General features: G+C 40.7%; 1 protein-coding gene across 7 annotated transcripts in view; it reads left to right on the forward strand.

Annotated features, from left to right (window-relative positions):
• Positions 1-25,978, forward strand: part of crppa (CDP-L-ribitol pyrophosphorylase A) — a 312,877-nt gene that overhangs the window by 103,704 nt on the left and 183,195 nt on the right. For 6 of the 7 annotated variants that reach the window (XM_072251970.1, XM_072251974.1, XM_072251975.1 and 3 more), the window contains exons 8-9: positions 8,677-8,772; positions 16,904-17,035. In XM_072251970.1, the coding sequence (XP_072108071.1) occupies positions 8,677-8,772; positions 16,904-17,035 (228 nt within the window). The remainder of the gene's footprint in view (positions 1-8,676; positions 8,773-16,903; positions 17,036-25,978) is intronic. The other variant, XM_072251972.1, reaches the window with a different exon arrangement.

Genomic DNA, 25,978 nt, shown 5'->3' on the forward strand with positions numbered 1-25,978 from the left:
GCATTTTCAGACAGCAAATTGGGTAGAAAATTGGCTTGTTGGTGGGCTTTACCTGTGATGGACTGGGCTATATCCACTGCTTTTTGTAGTATTTTCTGTTCAAAGGCATTGGTGTTTCCATACCAGGCCACGAACAACCAGTCAGTATACTCTCCACCACACACCTGTATAAGTTTGCCACAGTTTAGATGTCATGCCGAATCTTCACGAACTTCTAAGAAACTAGAGGCGCTGCTGTGCTTTCTTCATAGTGGCACTTGCATGCTGGACCCAGGACAGGCCCTCTGAAATGATAACATTGGAGAACTTAATGTTGTTGATCCTCTCCACCTCTGATCCCAATGAAAACTGGCTCATGGGCCTCTGGTTTCCTCCTTCTGAAGACAATAACCGGCTCTTTGCTTTTGCTGATATTGAGTGAGAGGTTTTTGTTGTAGCAGCACTCAGTCAGATTTTATTTTCCCTCATATGTACTGATTTGTCACCACCTTTGATTTAGCCAACGACAGCAAACTTAAATATGTCATTGGAGCTTGGCTTAGCCTCACATTCATAAGTATAAAGTGAGTAGAGCAGGGGGCTAAGCACACTGCCTTGTGGTGCACCTGTGCAGATGGAGATGGTGAAGGAGATATGGTTGCCAATTTGAACTGACTGGGGTCTACAAGCGAGGAAATCGAAGATTCAGTTGCACAAGGAGGTATTGAGGCCGAGGTCTTGAAGCTTATTGATTAGTTTTGAGAGAATGATAGTATTGAATGCCAAGCTCTAGTTAATGAAAAGCATCCTGATGTATGCATCTTTACTATCCAGATATTCCAGTGTTGAGTGAAATGAGATGGCATCTGCTGTTGATCTGTTGTGATGATAGGCAAATTGGAACAGATCCAAGTCACTTCTCAGGCAGGAGTTGATATGTTTTATCACCAACCTCTGAAAACACTTCATCATAGTGGTTATAAATGCCGTTGCACGATAGCTCAGATATTACTTTTGCTGTTGCCCAGCCTAATTTCCGAAGTATGAAACATAACTTAATCCATTGATGTTGCAACATTCTCTTAGCATTATCACTTTAAATGATAAAATCAACTTCCTTTAACTGAGAACATCCCTTTGTGCTTCACAGATGCACAAGGGAAAAAAAAAATAGATGCTAAACCATAGGCAGCGATGAAGAGAGGTGATTAAATATATGGTTAAAGAGGTGGTTTTGAAAAGAAGTTTAGAGTATCAGAGAAGTTCAGGAGCAAAATTTAACATTGTAAGGCATTTTTAACTAAAGGCAAGATTGCACGTTTTGATTGTGGAAATAGGCTTGAAATGGAACACTAGAGAATATTGGCAAGCAAGATTGGATTTGATATTGAAAAAGATAATGCGGATAAATGATCAAGGCCAAAAAGGAATTAAAATACAGTTTGCTAGGAGTCAAATTGTGCATAGTTGGAGTGAGATTTCAGAAGGCATGTGCTGCCAGTCAGGGCATTCTGTGCTCCACAGATCATGGGTTAATTAAGCACCCGGCATAGTTGTATGAAAAGAAAATAGCTTTAAATGGAGTTCCCATTGTGGGATGGCCATTGTTGAAGTGGACCAGTTTTAGAATAGGGGAATTTGAGGCTTTGGATGCTTCAGGGGCAGGAATGGCTGCTGAGTGTGCCAGGCTTTAGATGTTTCAAAAAGGACAGGGAGGAAGGCAAAAGAGGTGGGGGTGGGGCATTGCTATTCAGGGATAGCAACACAGCTGCAGAAAAGGAGGAAGTCATGGAGGGATTACCTACTGAGTCAGTGTGGGTGTAAGTCAGAAACAGGAAGGGGGCAATAACTCCACTGGGTGCTTTTTTATTTTCTTAAAGAAAGCAATATATTAAGTAATAGACCATTTTTCAAATAAAAACTTAATTACCAGTGTATGAATAAACAAAGATAACAAACAAGTGCTAATGATTAATAACATAATGAGTTGAATGAATTGCAACAGAAAGGGGTGTAGAAGAAATCAAAGTGGGCGAAGTAGAACCAGGCTAAAAGGTGAGGCCAAGAGTGAACATAGCAGCGAGGCACAAGGTAGTCATCCTGCATCAGCCAGGTCTTTCCCAAGCCGAAATTTTGAGGCTTGCAGGACTTTCAAAATGTGCTGTCAAAGCTCTTCTGAAGAAATGGGCAAGGTTGAGAACCAGAAATACAATGGTCGACCACAGAAACTGAGTGCAGCAGATGGGATGAGAGATGCATCAAAGTGAGGTTCCTTCTAAATTAGAAGAAGCCCAGCACAGCTATCAGCTCTGAACTCACAGAAACCGTTGGAACCAAGTACGCTCCTCTGCATTCTGGAGACGTCTTCATGGAAGTGTTACTGTCAAAATGTCATTCCTCCTAAGTGAATGCACAAAATCTCAAGGACTGGGGTGCTGTACAAGCCAGCAAGTACTTTGGACTGACAAGTCAAAATGTGTAATTTTTAGCTTGAGCAAGGAGGCACTTTCTCCATAGAAGAGCTTGAGAGTGCTAAGGGGTGAATGTCTGCAGCCGGAAGTGAAGCACTGTGGAGGTTCCCTGTAGGTCTGAGGCTGCATTTCTGTGAATGGAGTTGTTGATCTGGTCATAATTAATGGAATCTTCAGTGCTGAGAAGGACAAGCAGATTCTCATCCATCACGCACTACAATCAAGCAAGCATCTGACTGGTCTCCACTTCATTCTGCAGCAGGACAATGACCCCAAACATGGCCAAGGTCATAAAAAACTATCTTCAGTGAAAAGAAGAACAAGGAGTTCCTCACAGTTGGTATGGCCTCCACAAAACTCTCTTCTCAACATCATCAGGACTGCCTGGGATTACCTGGAGAGACAGAAGCAAGCAAGGTAGCCAAGTCTGCAGAACTGTGGCAAGTTCTCCAAAATGATTGGTGCAACATATTAGCCGATTTTCTTATAAAACTGCATGACAATGTACCTAAGAGAACTGATGCAGTTTTAAAGGCAAGGGGTGGCAACACCAAATATTGATTTGATTTAGTGTTTTCTTTTAAACTGTTTACAGCTCCTTATAGTATTTTTTGATATTTAGAAACTTCATTTTTTTTTTAGTTTTGAAAACATCTTCGCTTTACAGATTTTTTTTATGTGCCTAAAACTTTTGAATAGTACTGCATTTAAAACACCCCTAACAGTGGGTAAGATGTTGGAGGATAGTTAATGTTGTTCTGTTGTTTAAGAAAGGCTCTACGATAGTTGGCACATCCATTTTGAAGATTCAGGCCCGTCCCACTAATTGGTGGCCATGTTTTGGCGCCAAGATTTTAATTAAAGAACACCTGAATTGAGGTTCGGTGCTCAATCGTCAGCTCAGCTTTGGATTCTCATCTAGCGTCTAGTTTAGGACCCTGACCTCGTTTTAGTCTCATATCGTGTCTCGATTCTAGTAATGGATAGTCCAGCACTTGGGTCCTAACTGTCAGCAACGAGGTCTCGTCACAGGTGAGGCCTGATTTGGAGTACTGTATACAGTTCTGGTCACCTACCTACAGGAAAGATATCAACAAGATTCAAAAATACAGAGAAAATTTAAAAGGATGTTGCTGGGATTTGAAGACCTATGTTGTAGGGAAGTATACAATAGTCTAGGACCTTATTCCCTGGAGCAAAGGAGAATGAAGGGAGATTGGATAGAGGTACACAAAATTGAGGGGTAGGGATAGGGCAAATGCACGGAGGCTTTTTCTGTTGAGGTTGGGTGAGACGTGAACTAGAGGTCATGGATTAAGGGTAAAAGGTGAAATGTTTAAAGGGAAGGTGAGAGACCATAACAATAAGACATAGGAGCAGAATTAGGCCATTCAGCCCATCAAATCCACTCTGCTATTTCATCATGGCTGATCCCGGATCCCATTCAATCCCATACACGTGCCCTCTCACCATATTCCTTGATGCCCCGACCAATCAGGAATCTATCCACAAACTTGGCCTCCGCTGCAGTCTGTGGCAGAGTATACTACAGATTCACCACTCTTTGGCTAAAAAAAATTTCCTCCTTACTTCCGTTCTAAAAGGTCGCACCTCAGAGGCTGTGCCCTGAAGTTCTGGATAACCCTACCATAGGAAACATTCTCTCTATATCCACTTTATCTAGTCCTTTCAACATTCGGTAGGGTTCAATGAGATCCCCATACATTCTTCTAAATTCCAGTGAGTACAGGCCCAACGCTGCCAAGTGCTCCTCAAATTCCATTCATTCCTGGAATCATCTTCATCAACCTCTTCTGGACTCTCTCCAAAGCCAGTACATCCTTTCTGATATAAGGGGCCCAAAATTGTTCATAATACTTCAAGTGCGGCCTGACTAGTGTCTTGTAAAGATTTAGTATTATCTCCTTGTTCTTATAATCTATTCCCCTTGAAATAAATGCCAAAATTGCCCTTTCCTTCTTTACCACAGATTTAACCCATGAATTAACCTTCTGGGAGTCTTGCACGAGGATTCCCAAGTCTCTTTGCACCTCTGATGTTTGAATTTTCCCCCCATTTAGATAATAGTCACTACTGTTCCTTTTATCAAAATACATTATCTTATGTTTCCCAACACTGTATTCCATCTGCCATTTTTATCCCCATTCTTCCGATCTGTCTAAATCCTGCTGCAATCGCATTGCTTCCTCAGCACTTCCTACCCTTCCACCTATCTTTGTATCATCTGCAAATTTTGCCACAAAACCATCAATTCCACTATCTAAATCATTGACAAACTGTTACAAGAATCATCCTTGTAATAATTATCAGTGAGGCACAGAGAATCTGTATTTACCAACAAGTAACTTTTTATTGTCTCAGCTAAAATGCACATGGGATCATAAACTAATGACCTTGTGCACTCTACTAGAATCCCTGCTCCTCCATGAAAAGTCAATGAAGAGAGAAGATATTACCTGGGAAAGGAGCCCATGCTGGCCAGGCATTCCTTGTGGTCCCGATCTCCATGTGTCCGAGGGGTCCTCCTTATCTACGATGGTTGGCCTCTGGTTGCTGGAGAGTTATTGCCCCTGCAAATTTGGAGTTCCTGACTCTTATAGTGTTCCTCATCAATTGAACTGGTGGATCTCCATCCCATTGGCTCAAGCTCAAGATGGCCTAACTGGGTCACCTTCTTACTAGTTCTTGTACAGGGCTACAACCAACATAGTTTCATAATTCTGCCCACCCCAGCCTGTGTATTTGTGTCTTCCAACTCTGACTGGTCTAAACCTGTTAAATGAGGTGACCTAGACAGAGTCTAACAAAGTTACAGATTGCTCCTTTGGTAGGTCTGGCTTTTTACATAATAAGTGGCTACTCACCTGAGAATGATCTCAGGTTTAGCAGGTCATTACCTGAAGTTCTATGTGTCCAAATTCAATTAGATTATCCCAGAGCAAGAATCAGTTCAGAGTTCACAAAATGGGAAAGGTGGTGGGTGTGGGGGGAGCAAAGACAAGCAATACACACACTTCTTCTGGCAGACTGAGTGTAGGTGCTCGGCAAAGTAGTCTCCCAATCTATGTCTGGTCTCACAATCTACGCCCGGTCTCACTGATATACAGGAGGCCACACTGGGAGCACCAGCCACAGTATATGATCCCAACAGATTCACAAGTGAAGTGTCACCGGACCTGAAAGGATTATTTGGGGCCCTGAATGGTACTGAGGGAGGAAATATAGGGGCCATTGTTAAATTGAATATGAAAAATGTATGGTTTATATAACATTGAGTGTGTCTCTGTTCTAGTTTTGTCAATAGGTTGGTTTTAATTTTCTAGACCTCTCCAAGTTCATGGAATGGATTCTGTGAATTTAGAAAGAAATCAAGACAATTCCTTTGTTCAAAAAAAAAAGGGAGCTAGAGGCTGTCTACTATAACATTTGTCAATGGGAAAAAAATATTAGAAGCTATTATTAAGGTGCATTTAGAAAAAAAATCAATATAATTGAGCAAAGTCCACAGTTTGGCTAACCTGTTGCAGTTGCTTGAGGTAGCATGCTGCATGCAGCAGGTGAAGGAGAACAAATAGATGCTGATGCCAGAGGCTGCAGATGCTGCAATCTGAAGCAACAAAAGATTTGCTGCAGTAACTCAGTGGGTCGAGCAGGAGGAATTTTCAATATTTCCAGTCAAAACCCTACATCAGGATTGGTAAATGGACTTTATTTAGATCTTCAGAAGGCATTTGATAAGGTGCCACAATTCAAAGATGGTTGGGGAACGTAAGCTACAAGATGAATGTAAGGAGGATGTTGATTGCCTATTTGAATGGATAAAGGTCTGACAAATGGAGAATAATGCGTGAAATGTAAAATGTCAGTTTGTAAGGAAAAATAGACGAGTCAAAGAGAAGTGCAACACAGAAACCGGCCCTTCATCCCATCTAGTGCATGGAGAAGCCATTTAAACTGCCTACCCCTATTGACCTTCACCATGACCATAGCCCTCCATATCCCTACTATCCATGTACCTATCCAAACTTCTCTTAAGCATTGAAATCAAGCTCACGTGCACCACTTGTGCTGGCAGCTCATTCCACACTCCCATGATCCTCTGAGTGAAGAAGTTTCCCCTCATGTTCCCCTTAAACTTCTCACCTTTCATCCTTAAGTCATGGCCTCTGGTTGTAATCCTAACCTCAGTGGGAAAAAGCCTGCTTGCATTTACCCTATCTATACCCTCATAATTTTCTATACCTCTATTAAATCTCCTTTTAAATCTTTTACATTCTAAAGAATAGAGTACTAACCTATTCAATTAAAGATTAAAGTCTGTCTGTCAGTCTGGTGCTTATGCCGGTTTCCATGGCATGAAGCGACTGAGAGTACGAGACTCCCTCCCCCCCCCCGCCCCCCCGGATAGGACGCCAGTCTATTGCAAGGTTAACCCCCAGTATTTTTGCCGGTACCCATTCCCAGCTGGGTAGACTGGAGCATTGTGTGGTTAAGTGCTTTGCTCAAAGACACACATGTTGCCTTGGCAGGGCTCGAACCCATGACCTTCAGATTGCTAGTCCAACGCCCTAACCACTTGGCCACACGCTATTCAATCTTTCCTTATGATTCAGGTCCTCCAGACTTGGTGACATCCTTGTAAACTTTTTCTGTACTCTTTTTCAGCTTTATTTACATCTTTCCTGTAGGTAGGTAACTAAAACTACACACAATACTCCACATTAGACCTCACTAATGCCTTATAGAACTTCAACATAACAAATCATAAGAGATTCCAGGACTTTGAATGTAGATCTCATTGTAGAGGGATTTGATTAGTGCATAGCTTGCAATAAGCCAGTATACATTTATTACAGGAAATTAGAAGATCTAACAAAATGTTTTTGTTTACTGCATGGGAAAATTAAACACTAAGGTATGTTTCATAGGGCACTAGTGAGACCACATCTGGAGTTTTTTTTATTTACCAGATTGATAGTAGATTCACATTCAGATTCAGATTTTATTTATCACATGTACAAAAACATAGAGTGAAATGCAGTATTTGGATTATAACCAACACACCCAAGGATGTGCTGGGGGCAATCCAGAAGTGTTGCTAAACATTCTGGCACCAACATAGCATGTTCAACAGAACAACGCAAGCAGATCAACAGCAAAAGCAAATAAAACAACACCAGCAAATGAAGCCCCTTGCCCAGCCTCCCACCCAACCCCAGGACAGGTTGCCTTTGGGCTTCCAGTCCTTGGCTCCGGACTCGCAGACTCATAGGCCTCAGATTTCCAACCTCCAGTGTCTGGCCTGGACTTGCAGACATTGGGCCTCTGACTTTTCGATAAGTCAACCCAGGGGCTTCAACTTTCATGCCTCAACCTCTAGACTCACTGACTTTCGTCTTTGATATTCCAGCCTCTCCCTCTGGATTTGCTGAGTTCTGAACTTTCACCTTTGGCTTTGCCCTCTGGGCTTTGACATCTGGGTATTGACCCCAGGACTCTCCAGTCATTGGTTTGACCTTTGGGCTTTGAAGAGTGTATATGTCCTCCCTGTGGAATGCGTGGGTTCCTCCGGGCACTCCGGCTTCCTCCCACGGTCCAAAGAAGTGCTGGTTAGTAGATTAATTGGTCATTGTAAGTTGACCCCGTGATCAGGCCAGGGCCAGTCAGAGATTGCTGGTGGCACAGCTTGAAGGCCTGGAAGAGCCCATTCCACACTGTAAAAAATCACAGGGGAACTGGTATCTGCTGGCGTTTAGATAAATTAGAGGCAACTTGATTGAAGCATATGACCCTGAGGGACCAACACTGAATGGGGATGAGGATGTAGGCTGAAGAGTTGGTTTCCCTGTATCAATGGATTGGAGAGCTCTTGACTCTGTAAAATAGGGTGCAATGAAGGGTGCATCCATGGGAGAGGCAGGAGTTATCTGAAAACACCTCCCAGAACAGCTTCCAAGATATTTTATGCACATTGTTATGTTACCAAAGTTAGCTGCGGAATATATTCAAATTCAATATAACTGAAATGAATAGAAATAACTATTTACCCTGGCTGTTTACTGTTTATCTGAGACAAGAAGTACTGACTATGTTTCCATGTGTGACTTTTCAGAACACCAAATGTTTTATTGTAACTTTTTTTTAAAGAGTATTGCTATTGACATATTTTCCTTTACTTCAGTGCATTGTTTCTTGTCTTGAACAGGTCAACAACTTCGAAATATTTAAGGAAATTGTGCAGCTGGTGGAAGCAATTAAAAATGTTAAGCTTTCAGCTTTGTATCCTGTGGTTGTGACTGTGGTAGGTACATAAATACAAGTGTGCTGTATTCCCTGTAGAAACTTGTCTGATTTATTTAAAGCTATTGAATTCGTTCTGAAAATCACTTAAAATTGAATGGTAGGCAAGGAAGTTAGCAATGCTTAAAATATTTGAATGTTTGTGCAAGATTTCAATGCAAGGGCAAAGAACATAGAAAAGGTGCTCTGAATATTTGAATGTATGGTGTAGTCGCATTGGTGGTTTGAAAGGATAATGTGAGAAAAAGACCATTGTGTGATCTAAAATTTTGCTATCAGTGCAAATTTGTTATCTGGCAATTCCATACAGGAGTGATGTTTATTGGACATTCCACCCACATTTGATCATTCTTTAAAATCGCAGGCATGCCCCTTTGCAATTTTGAGAGGTATATTCCTTGATAGGTGATTACCTTTCAGAATTATCTTTCTGGAATAATTTTAGTATACTGAAGCACAAACCTTTCTTGTTTTCTGCTTCTCAAACACCACCCATCAAAGAGTAGACGACTGGCCATGAGAAGTAATATTTGATACTGAAGACAGGGTTGAAAAGGGATAATAAATCAACCATGATGGAATGGTGGAGTAGATTCAATGGGCCGAATAGTTTAATTCTGTTTGTGTGTCTTATGGACAGAGATATAAATTCCAGCAGATAGTTCCAGGAGCAAACATGTGATTCAGCAGCTTCAGAGAGCTGAGGTGAATAGTAAGTTTGTGGCAGCATAGGAAGAGGCGAGTATTGCGGATATTCTCCTGGTGTGTGACACTCTCCATCTAGCTCTCACGGTCGAGTGATAACACCTCGAGGAAATGCTGGCAAACCACTGACTGTACAGGACATTACACTGCATCAGAGGAGATTCGGTAGCTAGGAATATTGTCAGAAACTTCTGCAACTGCCTCACTGAGGCATGCATGTCACATTGCCAGGTTGAATGACATCATTCAGCAGGTACAGATATTTATTTTGGGTGGTGAGGGCAATAAAGAGGGAGAGCCAAAAGTTCTAGTTCATTTGGAATCAAAACTGGGAACAAAAAGGATCAAGGTACTGCAGTGGGATTTCAGGACTCAGGAGCCAGATAAAAGCTTAACCCTGAAGGCAGTAAACTCTGGATTAATCTCATTTCCACAATAACATGAATTTAGCATGAGACAAGTTAATGCATGACAGAGGAAGTAGTGCTGAGAGAGGACTTCAGGCTGGGCAAATAGAGCATTTTTTTCAACGATGATATGGCATTTTGAAATATAGTAAGAATGAGGACTATAGTTATGGGTCTTTGCAAGGCATGGACAATTTGCTTATGCAGACAAATGAATGCAGAAGAAATTTATTGTAAAGAAGTGGGAGATGATTTATTTTGGTAGAAAAAATGAGGACGCAATATACTGTAAATCGAACTATACTTTTTACAAAGCAACACACACAAAATGCTGGAGGAACTCAGCAGATCAGGCAGCATCTATAGACATAGAGAGTTGATGTTTTGGGCTGAGAGCCTTCATCAGGACTGAGAAGCAAGACGCCAGAATAAAAAGGTGGGCGACGGGGAAGGAGAATAGATAGAAAGTGATAGGTGAAGCCAAGTGGGTGGGAAAGGTAAAAGACTGGAGAAGAAGGAATCTGATACGATAGGAGAAAGGGAAGGAAGCAGGGACCCAGGGGAAAGTAATAGACAGGAAAGAAGAGGTAAAAAGTCAGAGTGAGGAATAGAAAAAGAAGGGAGGGGGAGGGAAATAAATATTGCAAGGAGAAATTGATATTCATGCATCAGGTTGGAGACTACTAAGGTGTTGCTCCTGATGGTGGCATCATCTTAGCACAAGAGGAGGCCATGGGCTAACATGTCAGAATGGGAATGGGAATCAGATTCTTCACCTATCACCTTCTAGATAGCCTCCTTCCCTGCCCCCCCCACCTTTTTATTCTGAGGTCTTCCCGCTTCCTTTTCAATCCTGAAAAAGGGTCATAGCCCAAAACCTGGACTGTTTGTTTATTTCCTAGATGCTGCCTGACCTGCTGAGTTTGTCCAGCATTTTGAACGTGTTGCATTGGATTTCCAACTACTGCAAAATTTCTTATTTCTACTTTTTACAAATATGTGAAATGGGAACAAGAGTGGACTATAAGGCTCTTTGAGCTTGCTTCCCTATTTGTTTAGATTATAGCGTATTTTCTACAACTCTCTGAAGTAGAGAATTCCTTTGAGAGAAGAATATCCTCCACAGTTCCATCTTGAGTGACTGATATCCTTGAAATTGTGCTCCTAGTTCTTGGGGAACACTCTCAGAAACTTGTATTCACAGATGGCAGGAGGAGCAGGGAAACCTGCAATGGATAGTGCTAACACGAGGAAATCTGCAGATGCTGGAAATTCAAGCAACACACACCAAATGCTGGTGGAACGCAGCAGGACAGACAGCATCCATAGGAAGAAGCACAGTCGACGTTTCGGGTCCTGGCGAAGGGTCTCGGCCCGAAACGTTTGCTGTGCTTCTTCCTATGGATGCTGTCTGGCCTGCTGCGTTCCACCAGCATTTTGTGTGTATGGATAGTGTTGTCATGCGATTCAAAATAAAAGGTTGTCACTACCCCAAACCAGGTTAAGTGGCATCCCACAGATTCTAAAATTATTGCATACCTTGTGTATGAACAAAAAAAATCCATAACAGTTCCTTAGGCTAGTTGATAACTGTCTGGTAACTTCAGAGTGGGAGAATCATTTGAAGATGTTAATTTAGTTGATTTGGTGAGAAAGCACATGAGCTCCTTGCATTCTTGGGAAGGAAAAGAGAAGGCTGAGGTTTAAGGAGATTGCACGCATTAGGGTAAAGAAGCCACGTTTATCATTGGAGAATGATTCTGGAATAGAGAACAATTTTGTCAGGTAAGAATAGTAGCCAATATTTACACGAAAGTTAATAGTTCAGTCAAATTTGACAATGAATGGCTAAAATAATTAGCTGCCATAAACCTTCATGTGGAATCTTGTAAACATAAGGGAGCAGTAATGAGAGGTATAGTAGGGAAGACAAGCGGACAAGGATGTGTGGACTGAGTCAGGAGCTGAAACAACGAGAACAATGAAAGACCAAAGGCTGAATAGTTTGGTCTTCAAAACTGTAATTATAGATTAAAGATGGGGTTTTTTTCAGGGGTATATGCAAGGCAAATGGAGTTAGAAGGGTGAATGGAAATCTGGATGAAGTAAACAGATGTTGAATAAATGACTTCATGGGAAAATGAACTTGGAGAAGATTTGAAAGAAATGGTGGCCAGTTCATCAGTCAGAGTGATAGAGTTGCAGAGTACAGAAATAATCTCTTCAGATCAGTGAGTCTGCATCAACTTTTTTGCCACTCCATTCATAGGTATTAGGTTTATATCCTTCTAAACCCTGTCTATTCAGGTGCTTGCCAAAATATCTTTTAAATGTAGTGATTCTGAGTGATTTCTCCACCTCCTCTGGCAGAGCATTCTAGATATCAACTACATTCTGTGTAAAAAAAAAACTTAACCCTCCGATCCCCTTTAAAACTCCTCCTTTTCTCTACCTAAACCTCTTGTTTTTGATACCCCCTTCAATCGACAACATATTCTGACTGCCCTATGTGGTTCTCTGATAATTTTATTAAACTTCTATCAAGTCACCTCAGCGTCCTTCACTACAGGGAAAATATACCTAAATTCTCCAGTCTCTCTCTATAACCAAAGTTCTTCAATCCAGGCAATATCCTGGTGAATCTCCTCTACAATTTCTCCAGCATAGCCCCATCTTCTTTTTACTGCAGTGAACAGAATGTCTCGCAACCAGAATCTGGTTTAATACGACTGTCATGTATGATGTGATATATTTTGTTGTTTCTCGGCAGCAATACGGTACGTGCATAGGAATACTATAAAGTACAAAATAAAGAGTGCAGAAAACAAAAAGGAATGATGAAATACTGTTCATGGGCTTATGGACTATTCAGAAACCTGACAGCAGGAAAAGAAGCTGATTCTAAATCTTTGAGTGTTTGTCTTCAGGCTTTACTGCACAATGCTCCGAGCTCAGTTCAACTAGTGTTTGTAAAATTGCAACATAACCTCCCAACTTTTATATTCTGTGCTACATAACCTCCCTATTTTTATATTTAGTTATTGGGGCCTGTAACCATATGGAGGATGTAACATATTTATGTTTCCTCGTTCAGATGATGATACGATCTTACAGTAGCCAGTGCTTGAATGAGAGTTATTGTCAAATTGTTTGTCTGATTCTGATCAAACAGGATGTTTGTTATGATGAGGCTGTTATTCAAGTATGAAAATAATCTATTACAACTCATTTAACAAGCTTAAGTTTTTTCTCAGGGTCTTCCCCCCACCCCAGCAGTTTAAGTCTGTCACTAATTGACATCCTTGTAAATTCAATAACTTAAAGCTGTTAAGCTGTTTCTATTTACAATAGACCAGGAGCTCAGTCTGTGGAGAAGCAGAGTATTGCTGACAGTTCTTGATTTCCATGTTAGCTGCACATACTTTGGGCTGCAAAAGCATTCTGTGGCATTGGAAGGAGTTAATTATTTTAACATGTATTTCCTGAAATGGAGAATTTTTTAAAGCAAACGCTAGCTTTATAACCAGCAATTATGTTCTTTCTGTTGGTGATCACCTATCCTTTTCTTATTTTCTTTGCACTTTAGGGTCAGTTCATTTTTTTTCTAAATGTCAGCCAACTTTTTGATTGTGTGTGAAGATAAGGTGAATGGCCAGGAAAGAATGTTTCAGTTGTTGGTACCATTAACAACTACTTCTGTTTGCTTGATCCTTGTTCTCCTGTGGTGGTTCTTCTTTATGTCTACTATCTAACTCCATATTTAGGACAGATATCTGCTCATTACATGGGTTGATTTGAACATTTTCCACATAGGCCTTTGGGACTTTAAACATGTCACCAACAGTAAATTAATAGTGAAGTGTTCGGTACTTCTAACTTATGACTAAATGCCACTTGGTGCACTGAGTTGAATTATCCCCATGTTCAAAACTTTTAACAATATGCTGCTACAGGTTTAAGAGGACTACAATCAAGTTGTGAATGCTAGTTGTCATACTGGCATGAAGTGTGAAATTTGTCAGCACAGCATTAATTCTCAGTTGGTTGATCGAGTGAAATAGTAAAATAAATTGGAAGCTCCTTTATTGTGATAAACATAATGCTGGACAATAGCAAACTTTGATGTGAGATCAATATTTAGTAACCCCTTTCCCCAAATCATTTCCACCATGAATTTAATTGGAACCTTGCAAAGCCTGTCCATTTTTCCAAGCTGAAACTGTAGAAATGCTTCGAATTGTGTACTTTTAAGAAGAATGTCAAGGACAAGGGAATCAACTAAGAAATGGTAATAGTTCTGACCTTCAAGAGCAGTGATCCAGAAGTATAGAAGAAGTGCAGGTACAATCTACAGAAGGCTATTTTAAGGGTGAGAAAATAATTCTGATTGCAGTTAGAGACGGAATCGGATGTACGTCAGCTCTGGCAAGGTTTGCAGACCATTACTTCCTACAGAGAGAAACTCAACATCATGAATGTTTGAGATGCCTCACTCCCAGATGAGCTCAATGCCTTTTATGCATGCTTTGAAAGGAAAAGTAAAACTACACTTGTGCGATTACTTTGTGATCTCTGTTTTGGAGCCTAACGTCAGAACATCTTTCAAGAGGGTGTACCCTTGCAAGGCATCAGGCCCTGACAGTGTAACTGAAAACCTGTGCTAGCCAACTGGACAAGGACATCTTCAATTTCTCACCACTGCAGTAGGAGGTTTTTTTTGACCTGCTTCAAAATGGCGACGGTCATACCAGTGCCCAAGAAGAACTAGGTGAGCTGCCTCAACAACTATTGCCCAGTTACCCTCACATCTACCGTGATGAAGTACTTGGAGAGGTTGGCCGTGGCTAGAGTCAATTCCTGCCTAAGCAAGGACACGGACTTACTGCAATTTGCCTATTACCACAAAAGGTCTACAGAGGAAGCAACCTCACTGGCTCATTGTGGCCAAAAAGTTCTATTCAAAAGGTTCAAAGGAACATCTAAACAAGCCTGATGCATTTTTGAAACAAGTCTTGTGGACTGATGAAGTTAAAATAGAACCTTTTGGCCACAATGAGCAAAGGTATGTTTGGAGAAAAAAGGGTGCAGAATTTCATGAAAAGAACCCTTCCCCAACTGTTAAGCACGGGGGTGGATCGATCATGTTTTGGGCTTGTGTTGCAACCAGTGGCACAGGGAACATTTACTGGTAGAGGGAAGAATGACTTCAATTAACTACCAGCAAATTCTGGAAGCAAATATCACACCATCTGTAAAAAAGCCGAAGGTGAAAGGAGGCTGGCTTCTACAACAGGATAATGATCCTAACCACACCTCAAAATCCACAACGGACTACCTCAAGAGGTGCAAACTGAAGGTCTTGCCATGGCCTCACGGTCCCCTGACCTAAACATCATCCAGAATCTGTGGATAGACCTCAAAAGAGCAGTGCATGCAAGGCGGCCCAAGAATCTCACAGAACTAGAAGCCTTTTGCAAGGAAGAATGGGCAAAAATCCCTCAAACAAGAATTGAAAGATTCTTAGCTGGCTACAAAAAGCGTTTACAAGCTGTGATACTTGCCAAAGGGGGTATTACTAAGTACTGCCATGCAGGGTGCCCAAACTTTTGCTTCAGGCCGTTTTCCTTTTTTGTTATTTTGAAACTGTAAAAGATGGAAATAAAAAAAAGTTTTCTTGCTTAAAATATTAAAGAAATGTGTCATCTTTAACTTTATGCCATTTGGAAATCAGTTCATCTTTTACTTGCTTAGCTACTCACAGTAACAGAAATTTTGACCGGGGTGCCCAAACTTTTGCATGCCATCGCATAAATATACTTCTTGTAATTTATAGCTTTTATTATTATGTATTGCAATGAACTTCTGCTGCAGAACAACAATTTTGATGACATATGCCAGTGATATTAAACCTGATTCTGATTCTGAACAGCTGTGGCAAAATAATTACATTAAATGTAAGTATCGCATTGTGGGAGTGTAAAAACTAAATGAAGATTTGTATTTATAGGTAAAACAAAATACTATAGCTGATTGTGAAAAAATAAAATGAACATTTATAGAATTAATTACATTTAAAATTACAATTGACAAAATATAAATTACCAAAATTTACCTTTCTTCCTGGCCTTTAGAATGAATAAGACCAGTGAACAAGTGCCAAATCTAATTTGCTGCAGTTTCAAAGGGCAGGTTTCCTATCATAACTGAGGAGTTACTGCAGGAATATTCTGTTGCAGCATATTGGAATGGAATTAATATGTGACCAGCAAGGAAATCTGAGATAGTTTGCGGTTTACATGCGTGCAGACAGAAGTGTGTGAATCTAACCTTCCTGTCAGTTAAGTCAGAAGATCGCAGCAGTGTCCTGGAGTCTTTTTCACTTTTGTTGGGAAGGTTTGGAGCCTTAAAAATATTGATTATATGGACATTAGTTAATACAGGCGTAAAGAAATGCTTTTACTTTGATTACATTGGAACTGAAAAAGCACTTTCAGATTTCAGTTCTAAGTTAATGGTGGTTCACAAAGTGCTAACTTTACAAATACTGTACTTCAGTGTCTTAGGACATGAGGTGGTCTGTATTCTGCATATCTCTAAGTTAAGAGTTGATGGCCTGAACCAGCATTATATTTTACATCTTATCATTCTTTTGTGGTTGGAAGGACTATTAGTAAATGAAAATCAGAAAATAAACAGCAGATGCTGGGATTCTGAAGTGAAAAAAAAAACAAAATGCTGGAAACACCAGAAGGTCAACCTTGGTCTGACATGGTACCAAAAAAGAGAAAACATTTCAAATTGTTCCAAGAGGAAGGGTCTTTGACCTGAAGTGTCAATTCTTACTTTGCAGATACTGTGACAGTAAATTTAGGAAAAGTTTTAAATGTTTCTGTGTTAGGAGGTGATAAGTATCTCAGTTTAACTGCAAGTGATATAATTCAATATTTTTATTTGAATAATTTGCGTTTAATCAAACAAGTACTTCATATTATATTAACAAATTGCTTTTATTTGTTAAAGGTACACTTGAACAATACAGAAGCTTCATCTTGTGGTATTCAAAAGGACGACTTTGCTATTACCAAACAATTGGCAAAAGATGCATTTGGAAAAAATGTTCTTATTTACAATCTACTGATTAATTATACACAGGTAGGATTTTTTTTCTCTGTTATGAACTTATTGTTTTAGAAAGGAGTCAATTTATTTCAAAAAAAGCACAGTCAACTTGTTTGCAGTTTTTTTTCTGTGGGTCGGTGTTGGAGCTGCTTCATTTTATACTGTATATCAGTGACTTAGATGATGGAATAGATGGCTTTGTTGCCAACTTTGCAGATGATATGAAGATTGGTGGAGGGGCAGATAGTGTTGAGGAAACAGGTAGGCTGCAGAAGGACTTGGACAGATTAGGAGAAATAGAATGTTGGAAAGTGCATGGTCAGGTACTTTAGTAGTAGAAGTAAATGTGCAGATTATTTTCTAAATGAGGAGATATTGCAAAAATCTGAGATGCAAAGGGACTTGAGTACTTATGCAGAACACCCTAAAGTTTAACTTGCAGGTAGAGTCAGTGGTGAGGAAGGCAAATGCAATGTTAGCACTCTCACTTCAAGAGGTCTAGAATACAAGAGCAGGGTTGTGATGCTGAGGCTTTATAAGGCACTGATGAGGCCTCACCTTGAGTATTGTGAACAGTTTTGGGCTCCTCATCTAAGAAAAGACGTGCTGGCATGGGAGAGGATCCAGAAGAGGTTCACAAGGATGATTCTGGGAATGAAAGGGCTATCATACGAGGACCGTTTGATAGTTCTGGGTCTGTACTTGCTGGAACTTAGAAGACTGAGGGGGGATCTAATTAAAATCGTTCGAATGTTGGAAGACCTAGACAGATTAGATGTGAAAAGGATGTCTCCCACGATGGGGTAGTCTGGGACAAGCGGGTACAGCCTCAGGATACAGGGGTGTCCATTTAAAACAGAGATGCGGAGAAATTTCTTTAGCCATAGGTTGGTGAATTTGTGGAATTTATTACCACAGGCAAGTGTGAAGGCCAGGTCATTGAGTGTATTTAAGGCAGAGCTTGATAGGTTCTTGATTGAACATGGCTTCAAAGGTTACAGGGAGAAGGCAAGGGAATGGGGCTGAGGTGAGGAAAAAAAGATCAGCATGATTGAATGGCGGAACCCACTCGATGGCCCAAATGGCCTTATTCTGCTCGTATGTCTTACGGTCTTAATTTCTAAAACTTGGAGTAGAAGAGATTTGAAAAGCAAAATGGATGAACCAGCTGTGAACACTGTCATGAGTTAATGTTTCTTTTTTGCATCTTGAAGTTGCATACAACTTTACAGGTCCATCATGATATTTTGAGGAATGTCTACTTTAAGTCGGGTTACTGCTTTGTTTAACATAAAGTATTATCAGTTTGTTATCACCTTTTTTGATTGTATACCATAATAGACCATAGAGTCATATAGCATCAAAGCAGTCTGCACTATCAAACACCCATTTACACTAATCTCACTGTATTCTCCTCATTTTCACATCAACTTCCCCAATATTCTGCCACACACCTACACGCTAGGGGTGATTTACAATAGACTATTAAGCACCCAACCCACAAGATGGTATTGGACTTGGGGCTATGAGGTAGCAGCTCTACTAGCTGCATAGACGTGCCCCTTGTTATCATTAAGAATTATTCAATGGTTAATTCAAACAATGGTTTCTAATATTAGTAGGTAGCTAAAATAATATCCTCAACAATGAAGCGCTTGGGCATGTACTATGGTCATTATTCAGATTAAAGGAACAAAAATGTTAGTGCCTTCATTTGCAGAGATTTCCTGTTGCCAGTTAAAATTCTGATGAATAGTTCAATTAATAGTTTGGATAATTGAGTGTGCATTGTGATTATACATTGAGCTACAGAACTATCCATGTTTAAACTTGGTATAATGAGTGCTGTAGGTAATCCTGGTTGTTTTACAAGCACCTTTTCTTTTTCTCCTATATTTAAATTTACCTAGTGTTGCTTTTCAAGGACGTACACTGTGCATTCCTCAATAATCCTTCAAATACAGCAGTTGCCAGGCAATCAATAGCACAGTTGGTTGATGTGACTTCGGGCTGGGTAATAAAGTGTGGAATTCTTGATCTTGGGTAGGTTTTCAGCTGAATGGCTGTTAGTGGATAAGGTGAGGAAATTAAAGTAGTACAGAAAATAAAAATTGTACAACTTTTTCTTCGTCTGGGTGATGGGTGAGAAAAATGGTCTGGGAAATAGGTAAACTGTCAAAAACATTTTATATTAATTTATTCATTTTAAGTAAATTGGTGGCAATTTCACAATCCCCATATTTTTGTTAGTTACATTAACGATAATTGAGGAACGTCTCTTGTTGGGATTTGAATAATGTCTTTCTTCTCATTCCTAACATCACGCACTTGTTTAATTGAAATTTGGGCTTGAGTGAATAAAGCAATTTTTCTGTTCCTATTCCTACCACAGTTCACTTAATTGATTCAGCTGAGAACGCTTCATTTCCAAGTAGTTAATTTCTGCTTGTAAATTGGTTATCTTGGTCAAACCTTTTGCTGTACAAAACAAAACAGATAGAAGAACTTAACTGCTTTGGTGTGTTTATCCGTTCTTACATGCCGGAGGAGATTTACTTCTATCATCAATTTTACCTCTTTTTGTTGGTTGGTCAGCTTTTTCTTTCTGACTTAATTATTTATGAAGGCAAAACAGATCAATGAATTCTAGGAGGAAGAAAACACTTGAATTCAGCTTTTTTTTTAGAATTAGCAGTAAAATTTTACATCATCAAAATCCACCGAGTACTGTGTCCCCTTCCAGCTCTGCTTCCCTCCCTGATGAGCTCAATTGCTTCTATGTTTGCTTTGACCGAGAGAACAAGGAGGTCACCCTCAAAGTGGATCTCCCACCTGGTGAGCTGCCTCTCTCACTTTCCACCTCCGATGTTTGCGCCACCCTGAGCAGGGTGTATGTACAGAAGGCAGCTGGTCCGGATGGAATGCCTGGCGGTGTGCTCAGAGTCTGTGCAGGGCGGTTGGCCGGGGTCTTCACGGACATTTTTAATCTGTCCCTGGCCCAGGCAGTTGTCCCCACAAGCTTCAAAGTCGCCAACATCACGCCAGTGCCGAAGCATTCCACTGCCACGGGCCTGAATGACTTCCATCCAGTTGCACTCACCCCCATCATTGCAAAGTGCTTTGAGGGACTGGTTCTATCACATCTGAAATCCTGTCTGCCCACTACCCTGGACCCCCATCAATTTGCCTATCGCACCAACAGGTCAACAGAGGACTCCATCTGCACAGCACTTCACTCTGCCCTGACCCACCTGGACAGCCCCAACTCTTACGTCAGAATGCTGTTCATTGACTTTAGTTCGGCATTCAATACTGTGATCTCCTCCAAGCTGATTGCCAAACTTCGCCAGCTCATCCCTCTGCAATTGGACCTTGGACTTCCTGACTAACAGACCCCAATCAGTTAAGTTAGACAACCTCTCCTCCTTCACTCTCACCCTGAACACCGGCATGCCTCAAGGCTGTGTGCTGAACCCTCTTCTGTACTCCCTTTTCACCTATGACTGCGTTCCTGTACATGGTTCTAACTCCATAATCAAGTTCGCAGAGGACGCCACGGTGGTTGGCCTGATCAGAGGGGATGATGAGATGGCCTACAGGGACGAGGTCCAGCACCTGGCTGCGTGGTGTGCCGACAATAACTTGCCCCTTAACACCCAGAAGACCAAAGAGATAATTGTGGACTTCAGACATGCTAGGAGCCACACTCACGTCCCCATGTACATCAACGGAGCTGTAGTGGAGCGTGTATCAAGCTTCAGATTCCTTGGTGTCCACATTTCCGAGGATCTCACCTGGTCCCTGAACTCCTCCATCCTGATCAAAAAGGCACAACAGCACATTTATTTCCTGCGGAGCATCAAGAAAGCTCACCTCTGTCCCAGGATACAGATGGACTTTTGCCGCTGTACCATTGAGAGCATACTCACCAACTGCATCAGTGTGGTATGGCAATTGTCCCGTATTGGACCGCAAAGCACTCCAGCATGTGGTGAAAACTGCCCAGCGGATTATCGGCACCCAATTGCCCACCATTGAGAATATCTACCATAAACGCTGACTGGGCAGGGCGAAAAGCATTATCAAGGATGCATCTCACCCTAACCATAGACTTTTTACTCTCCTCCCATCCGGTAGGCGCTACAGGAGCCTCTGCTCCCACACCAGCAGGCACATGAAGAGCTTCTTCTCTCACATCACAGCACTAAGCTGTATTGTACCCATATTGTACTTCTATATTTGTGTGCTGTAGCACTTTTTATTCGCAGTTATTTTGTAAATAATACTATTCTTTGTATTTCTGGTCAGATGCTAACTGCATTTCATTGGCTTTGTATCTGTACTCAGCACAATGACAATAAAATTGAATCTAATCTACAAACCCCATTTCCAGAAAAGTTGGGATGTTTTCCAAAATGCAATAAAAACAAAAATCTGTGATATGTTAATTCACATGAACCTTTATTTAACTGACAAAAGTACAAAGAAAAGATTTTCAATAATTTTACTGACCAACTTAATTGTATTTTGTAAATGTACACAAATTTAGAATTGGATGGCTGCAACACACTCAACAAAAGTTGGGACAGAGTTAAAATAAATTTGAAAAGTGCACAGAATATTCAAGTAACACCGGTTTGGAAGACTCCACATTAAGCAGGCTAATTGGTAGCAGGTAAGGTATCATGACTGGGTATAAAAGTAGCGTCCATCAGTCTGACTGAGCAAAGATGGGTCGTGGCTCACTCCTTTGTGCCAAAATTCGTGAGAGAATTGTTAGTCAGTTCAAAAGGAACATTTCTCAATGCAAGATTGCAGAGAATTTAGGTCTTTCAACATCTACAGTACATAATATTGTGAAAAGATTCAGAGAATTCAGAGACATCTCAGTGTGTAAAGGGCAAGGTCGGAAACCACTGTTGAATGTGCGTGATCTTCGAGGCCTCAGGCGGCACTGCCTAAGAAACCGTCATGCTAGTGTGACAATTATAGCCACCTGGGCTCGGGAGTACTTCGGAAAACCATTGTCACTCAACACAGTCTGTTGCTGCATCCAGAAATGCAACTGAAACTATTACACAAGGAGGAAGCCATTCATCAACTCTATGCAGAAACGCCGGCGAGTTCTCTGGGCCCGAACTCATCTCAGATGGACCGAAAGACTGTGGAACCGTGTGCTGTGGTCAGATGAGTCCACATTTCAGCTAGTTTTCGAAAAAAACGGGCATCGAGTTCTCAGTGCCAAAGATGAAAACGACCATCCAGATTGTTATCAGCGAAAGGTGCAAAAGCCAGCATCTGTGATGGTATGGGGGTGCATCAGTGCCCACGGCATGGGCGAGTTGCGTGTATGTGAAGGTACAATTGACTCTGAGGCGTATATTAGGATTTTAGAGAGACATATGTTGCCATCAAGGTGACGTCTCTTCCCGGGACGTCCATGGTTATTTCAGCAGGGCAATGCCAGACCACATTCTGCATGGGCTACAACAGCATGGCTTTGTAGACACAGAGTGCGTGTGCTTGACTGGCCTGCTGCCAGTCCAGGTCTATCTCCTATTAAAAATGTATAGCGCATCATGAAGAGGAGAATCAGACAATGGAGACCACGGACTGTTGAGCAGCTGAAGTCTTATATCAAGCAAGAATGGACAAAATTTCCAGTTGCAAATCTACTATAATTAGTATCCTCAGTTCCAAAATGATTAAAGTGTTATTAAAGGGAAAGGTGATGTAACGCATTGGTAAACATGCCTCTGTCCCAACTTTTGTTGAGTGTGTTGCAGCCATCAAATTCTAAATTTGTGTATGTTTACAAAATACAATTAAGTTGGGCAGTAAAACTATTGAAAATCTTGTCTTTGTACTTTTGTCAGTTAAATAAAGGTTCACGTGAATTAACATATCACAGATTTTTGTTTTTATTGCATTTTGGAAAATATCCCAACTTTTCTGGAAATGGCGTTTGTAATATGATATTTTGAGTTTAAGTTGGTTGCAGACAATGATATTCAACAAAAAAAAACAGTTAATTGTGAAGTGTAGAAGCATTAGATAGGATGTTTTCCTACCTTCCAATTGTCAGAAAAATGTCACTTCCAAGATCTAAAGAGGCAATTCTGGAGGAGATAAATAGGTGCTTGTGTGTGCCTCAAAAGGATTTGAATGGAAACACACCAGGTGATTTGTCATAATTTTAAAACATTTTTCTGGATGGGTACATTTTTGACAGGAGGTGATGGTAAGATAAACTTGAACTTGGGAATTTCAAGGTAAGTTTATTTGTCATTCAAGCATACGCAATACCCATGAATACAACAAATGAAACAGCGTTACTCTGGGGCCAAGGTGCAAAACACAGTACCAACAGCTATACAGTTATACAGAATGTATAAACTCATTTTGGGCTTCCAGCTGGGTACAGGTGTTGATTTTGACCGATGTTTCAATGACAAACTCTGCTGACTTCATCAGGGATGATGCCTAAACCTGTCTAGTCTGGTGGTTATATATACTCAGCTCCTGTTGTTCATTCCTCTTGACTGGTTAGTCCTCAACCAATCAGGTTTCCACTGTTCCACCTTGTTTAAAATCATATTCTAGTTCTTACTTAGAACAAGACCTTTGTCTTTGTTAAAATTCTTACTCTCTAGTTTTATTTCATCGGTTTCCTTCACCAGGCGGTCCTAAAAGCCATTAGCGCAGCTCAGTAGTTTTGTGCCATTGAAGTCAATCTTGTGGTCATTGGAATTGCAATATTCTGCTACCACTGACTTTCCAATGTAACCCAAACAGATACACCTCCAATGCTCCTTGATGCAATTTCCACTGTGCACCCCATCTGGCTGATAGATGCTGTATCACATTCACATGGAATTCTGTAAACACCAGCCGTTCTGAGTTCCACGTCATCTTTGACTTTGCAGTTCTGGTGAAGGTACTCCCACAATGGTACTGGATAGGGAATTTCAGACAATCTTTACCATGATAAGATTTCCAAGTCAGCATGCTGAGCGATTTGGATGGGAACCTGCAGGTAGTATTCCAATTTACCCGAAGCCCTTATCCTTAAAGATAGATATCATGGCTTTGTGAGTAGTCCAGGAGAATAACTTCAGTGCATTTTCTGGATGGCACTTACTGCACCAATAATGTTGGAGTCAATGAATATTTAGGTTTCTCCAATGATATTAGAGTTGCACTCGTCCAGTCAACTGGTTGTAGATGGTTGAAAGGATTTGAGATGTCAGATAGTGAATCATTGGCTACACAATACGCAGCCTCTAACATGTACTTGTAGTCATGATATATATGTGGCTGCACCAAATGAGTTTGTGGTCAGTGGTAACTCCCAGGATAGTGGGATACCAAGTGAAGGTAATGTCAATGAACGCCAGGGGAAGGTAAATACATTCTCTCTTGTTGCAGGTAGTCATTGCTGGAAATTATGGTGACACAAAAGTTATATGCCACATTCAGCCTATAGTGTTAGGGGCTTGCAGATATGGACAGTGTCATTTGCTGAGGAGCATATGGAATTGTACATTGACAAGCATCCCTATCTTGACCTTATGGTGGATGGAAGGTCATTACTTAAGAAACTTAAGATGTTTGGGCCTATCAAATTTGCCCAAGGAACTTTTGCAGTAATCTGCTGGACTTGGAGTGATTGTTGTCCAACTAACTTTTGTGACTATCTCCACTAGTCCAAATTATGACTCCAACCATTGGAGTATCTTCCCTTTAATGCTCAGTGATGCGACACTCTCTCAAATGCATTTATATTCCAATGTGTCAGCATATCTAATTTAACTCTGCATGCAGTACATTTGAGAGACCTTGACATTATAGAAATAGCAGTAGATTCCCATAATGAAGTTCTGTATTGAAGAATATAGGAGAGGTGGTATGGTAGCTAGTAGTTAGAAAAATGCTATTACAGCACCAACGATTGACTTTCAATTCCCTCTGCTGTGTATAAGGATCTGTACATTCTCCCCATGAGCATTTTCTTCCCACATTCCAATTATGTACAGGAAGTTGTGGGCACGCTAATTTGGCAGGGAAGCACAGTGACACTTGCAGGATGCCTCCAGCACATATTCGGACTGTATTAGTTGTTGAAGCAAATGATGTGTTTCACTGCATGTTTCAAATTACATGTGACAAATAAAGCTAATCTTATTTTATACTGCACATTAATTATTTGATGGAATGGATATGTTGGTCTAAAAAGAGAGCAAAGTCTTTTCCATGAGATAGATTAGCCAAAGAAATCTCACTATTACTTACCAATGTCACACATAGTAATAACTGTAAAATGTAGGTCACATAGGTTACATAGGCCATGTGGAGGAAATTCTGACGCATTTCTGGGTAACTGTTCCAACCCTGTCAATCCTGCTACCACTTATACTTTAAAATGGATTACTAATTCATCCTCAGCCACAGCATTTGACTGTTGGCTCTTATTCAGAAAAGTGGTTTGTCAGGTACAATTACTACTGGTTTCTCATGGTTTTCAGGAACCTACTAACTGTTTTCAAACTTAGTTGAAGAATTGATCCGCATTCTGCTTCAGTAATTTTGACTTTTGCAGACCTCGAAACAATTTAGAAAATACATTGGAGAATCTGTCACTCCTTGTGGAGCAGCAATATTTATAATCACCTTAGGATTAGTAGTGTTCACCATCTTCTAATGTATAAATTCAACTCTTTCAGTTGGAAATGCCACTAGCCTCCTAACCCACAACCACTTAAACTGCAAAATTAAAGTAAAATTCAAGTATTATACTCTACATATGGAACTTCCTCCTCAAATGTGATTATTCACAGCGATACATCAATTCCTTGTGCTGGATGTTAACCTATGGTTGGACCTCCAAAACTTCCCGAGGGAGTCAGATTAATGGGAAACTGTTCGACCCACAATGCCTACACTCATACCCAAGGTCACCCAAACCACAGTAGTGGC

The sequence above is a fragment of the Mobula birostris genome, chromosome 3 (genome assembly GCF_030028105.1).
Source record: "Mobula birostris isolate sMobBir1 chromosome 3, sMobBir1.hap1, whole genome shotgun sequence".
Lineage (NCBI taxonomy): Eukaryota > Metazoa > Chordata > Chondrichthyes > Myliobatiformes > Myliobatidae > Mobula > Mobula birostris.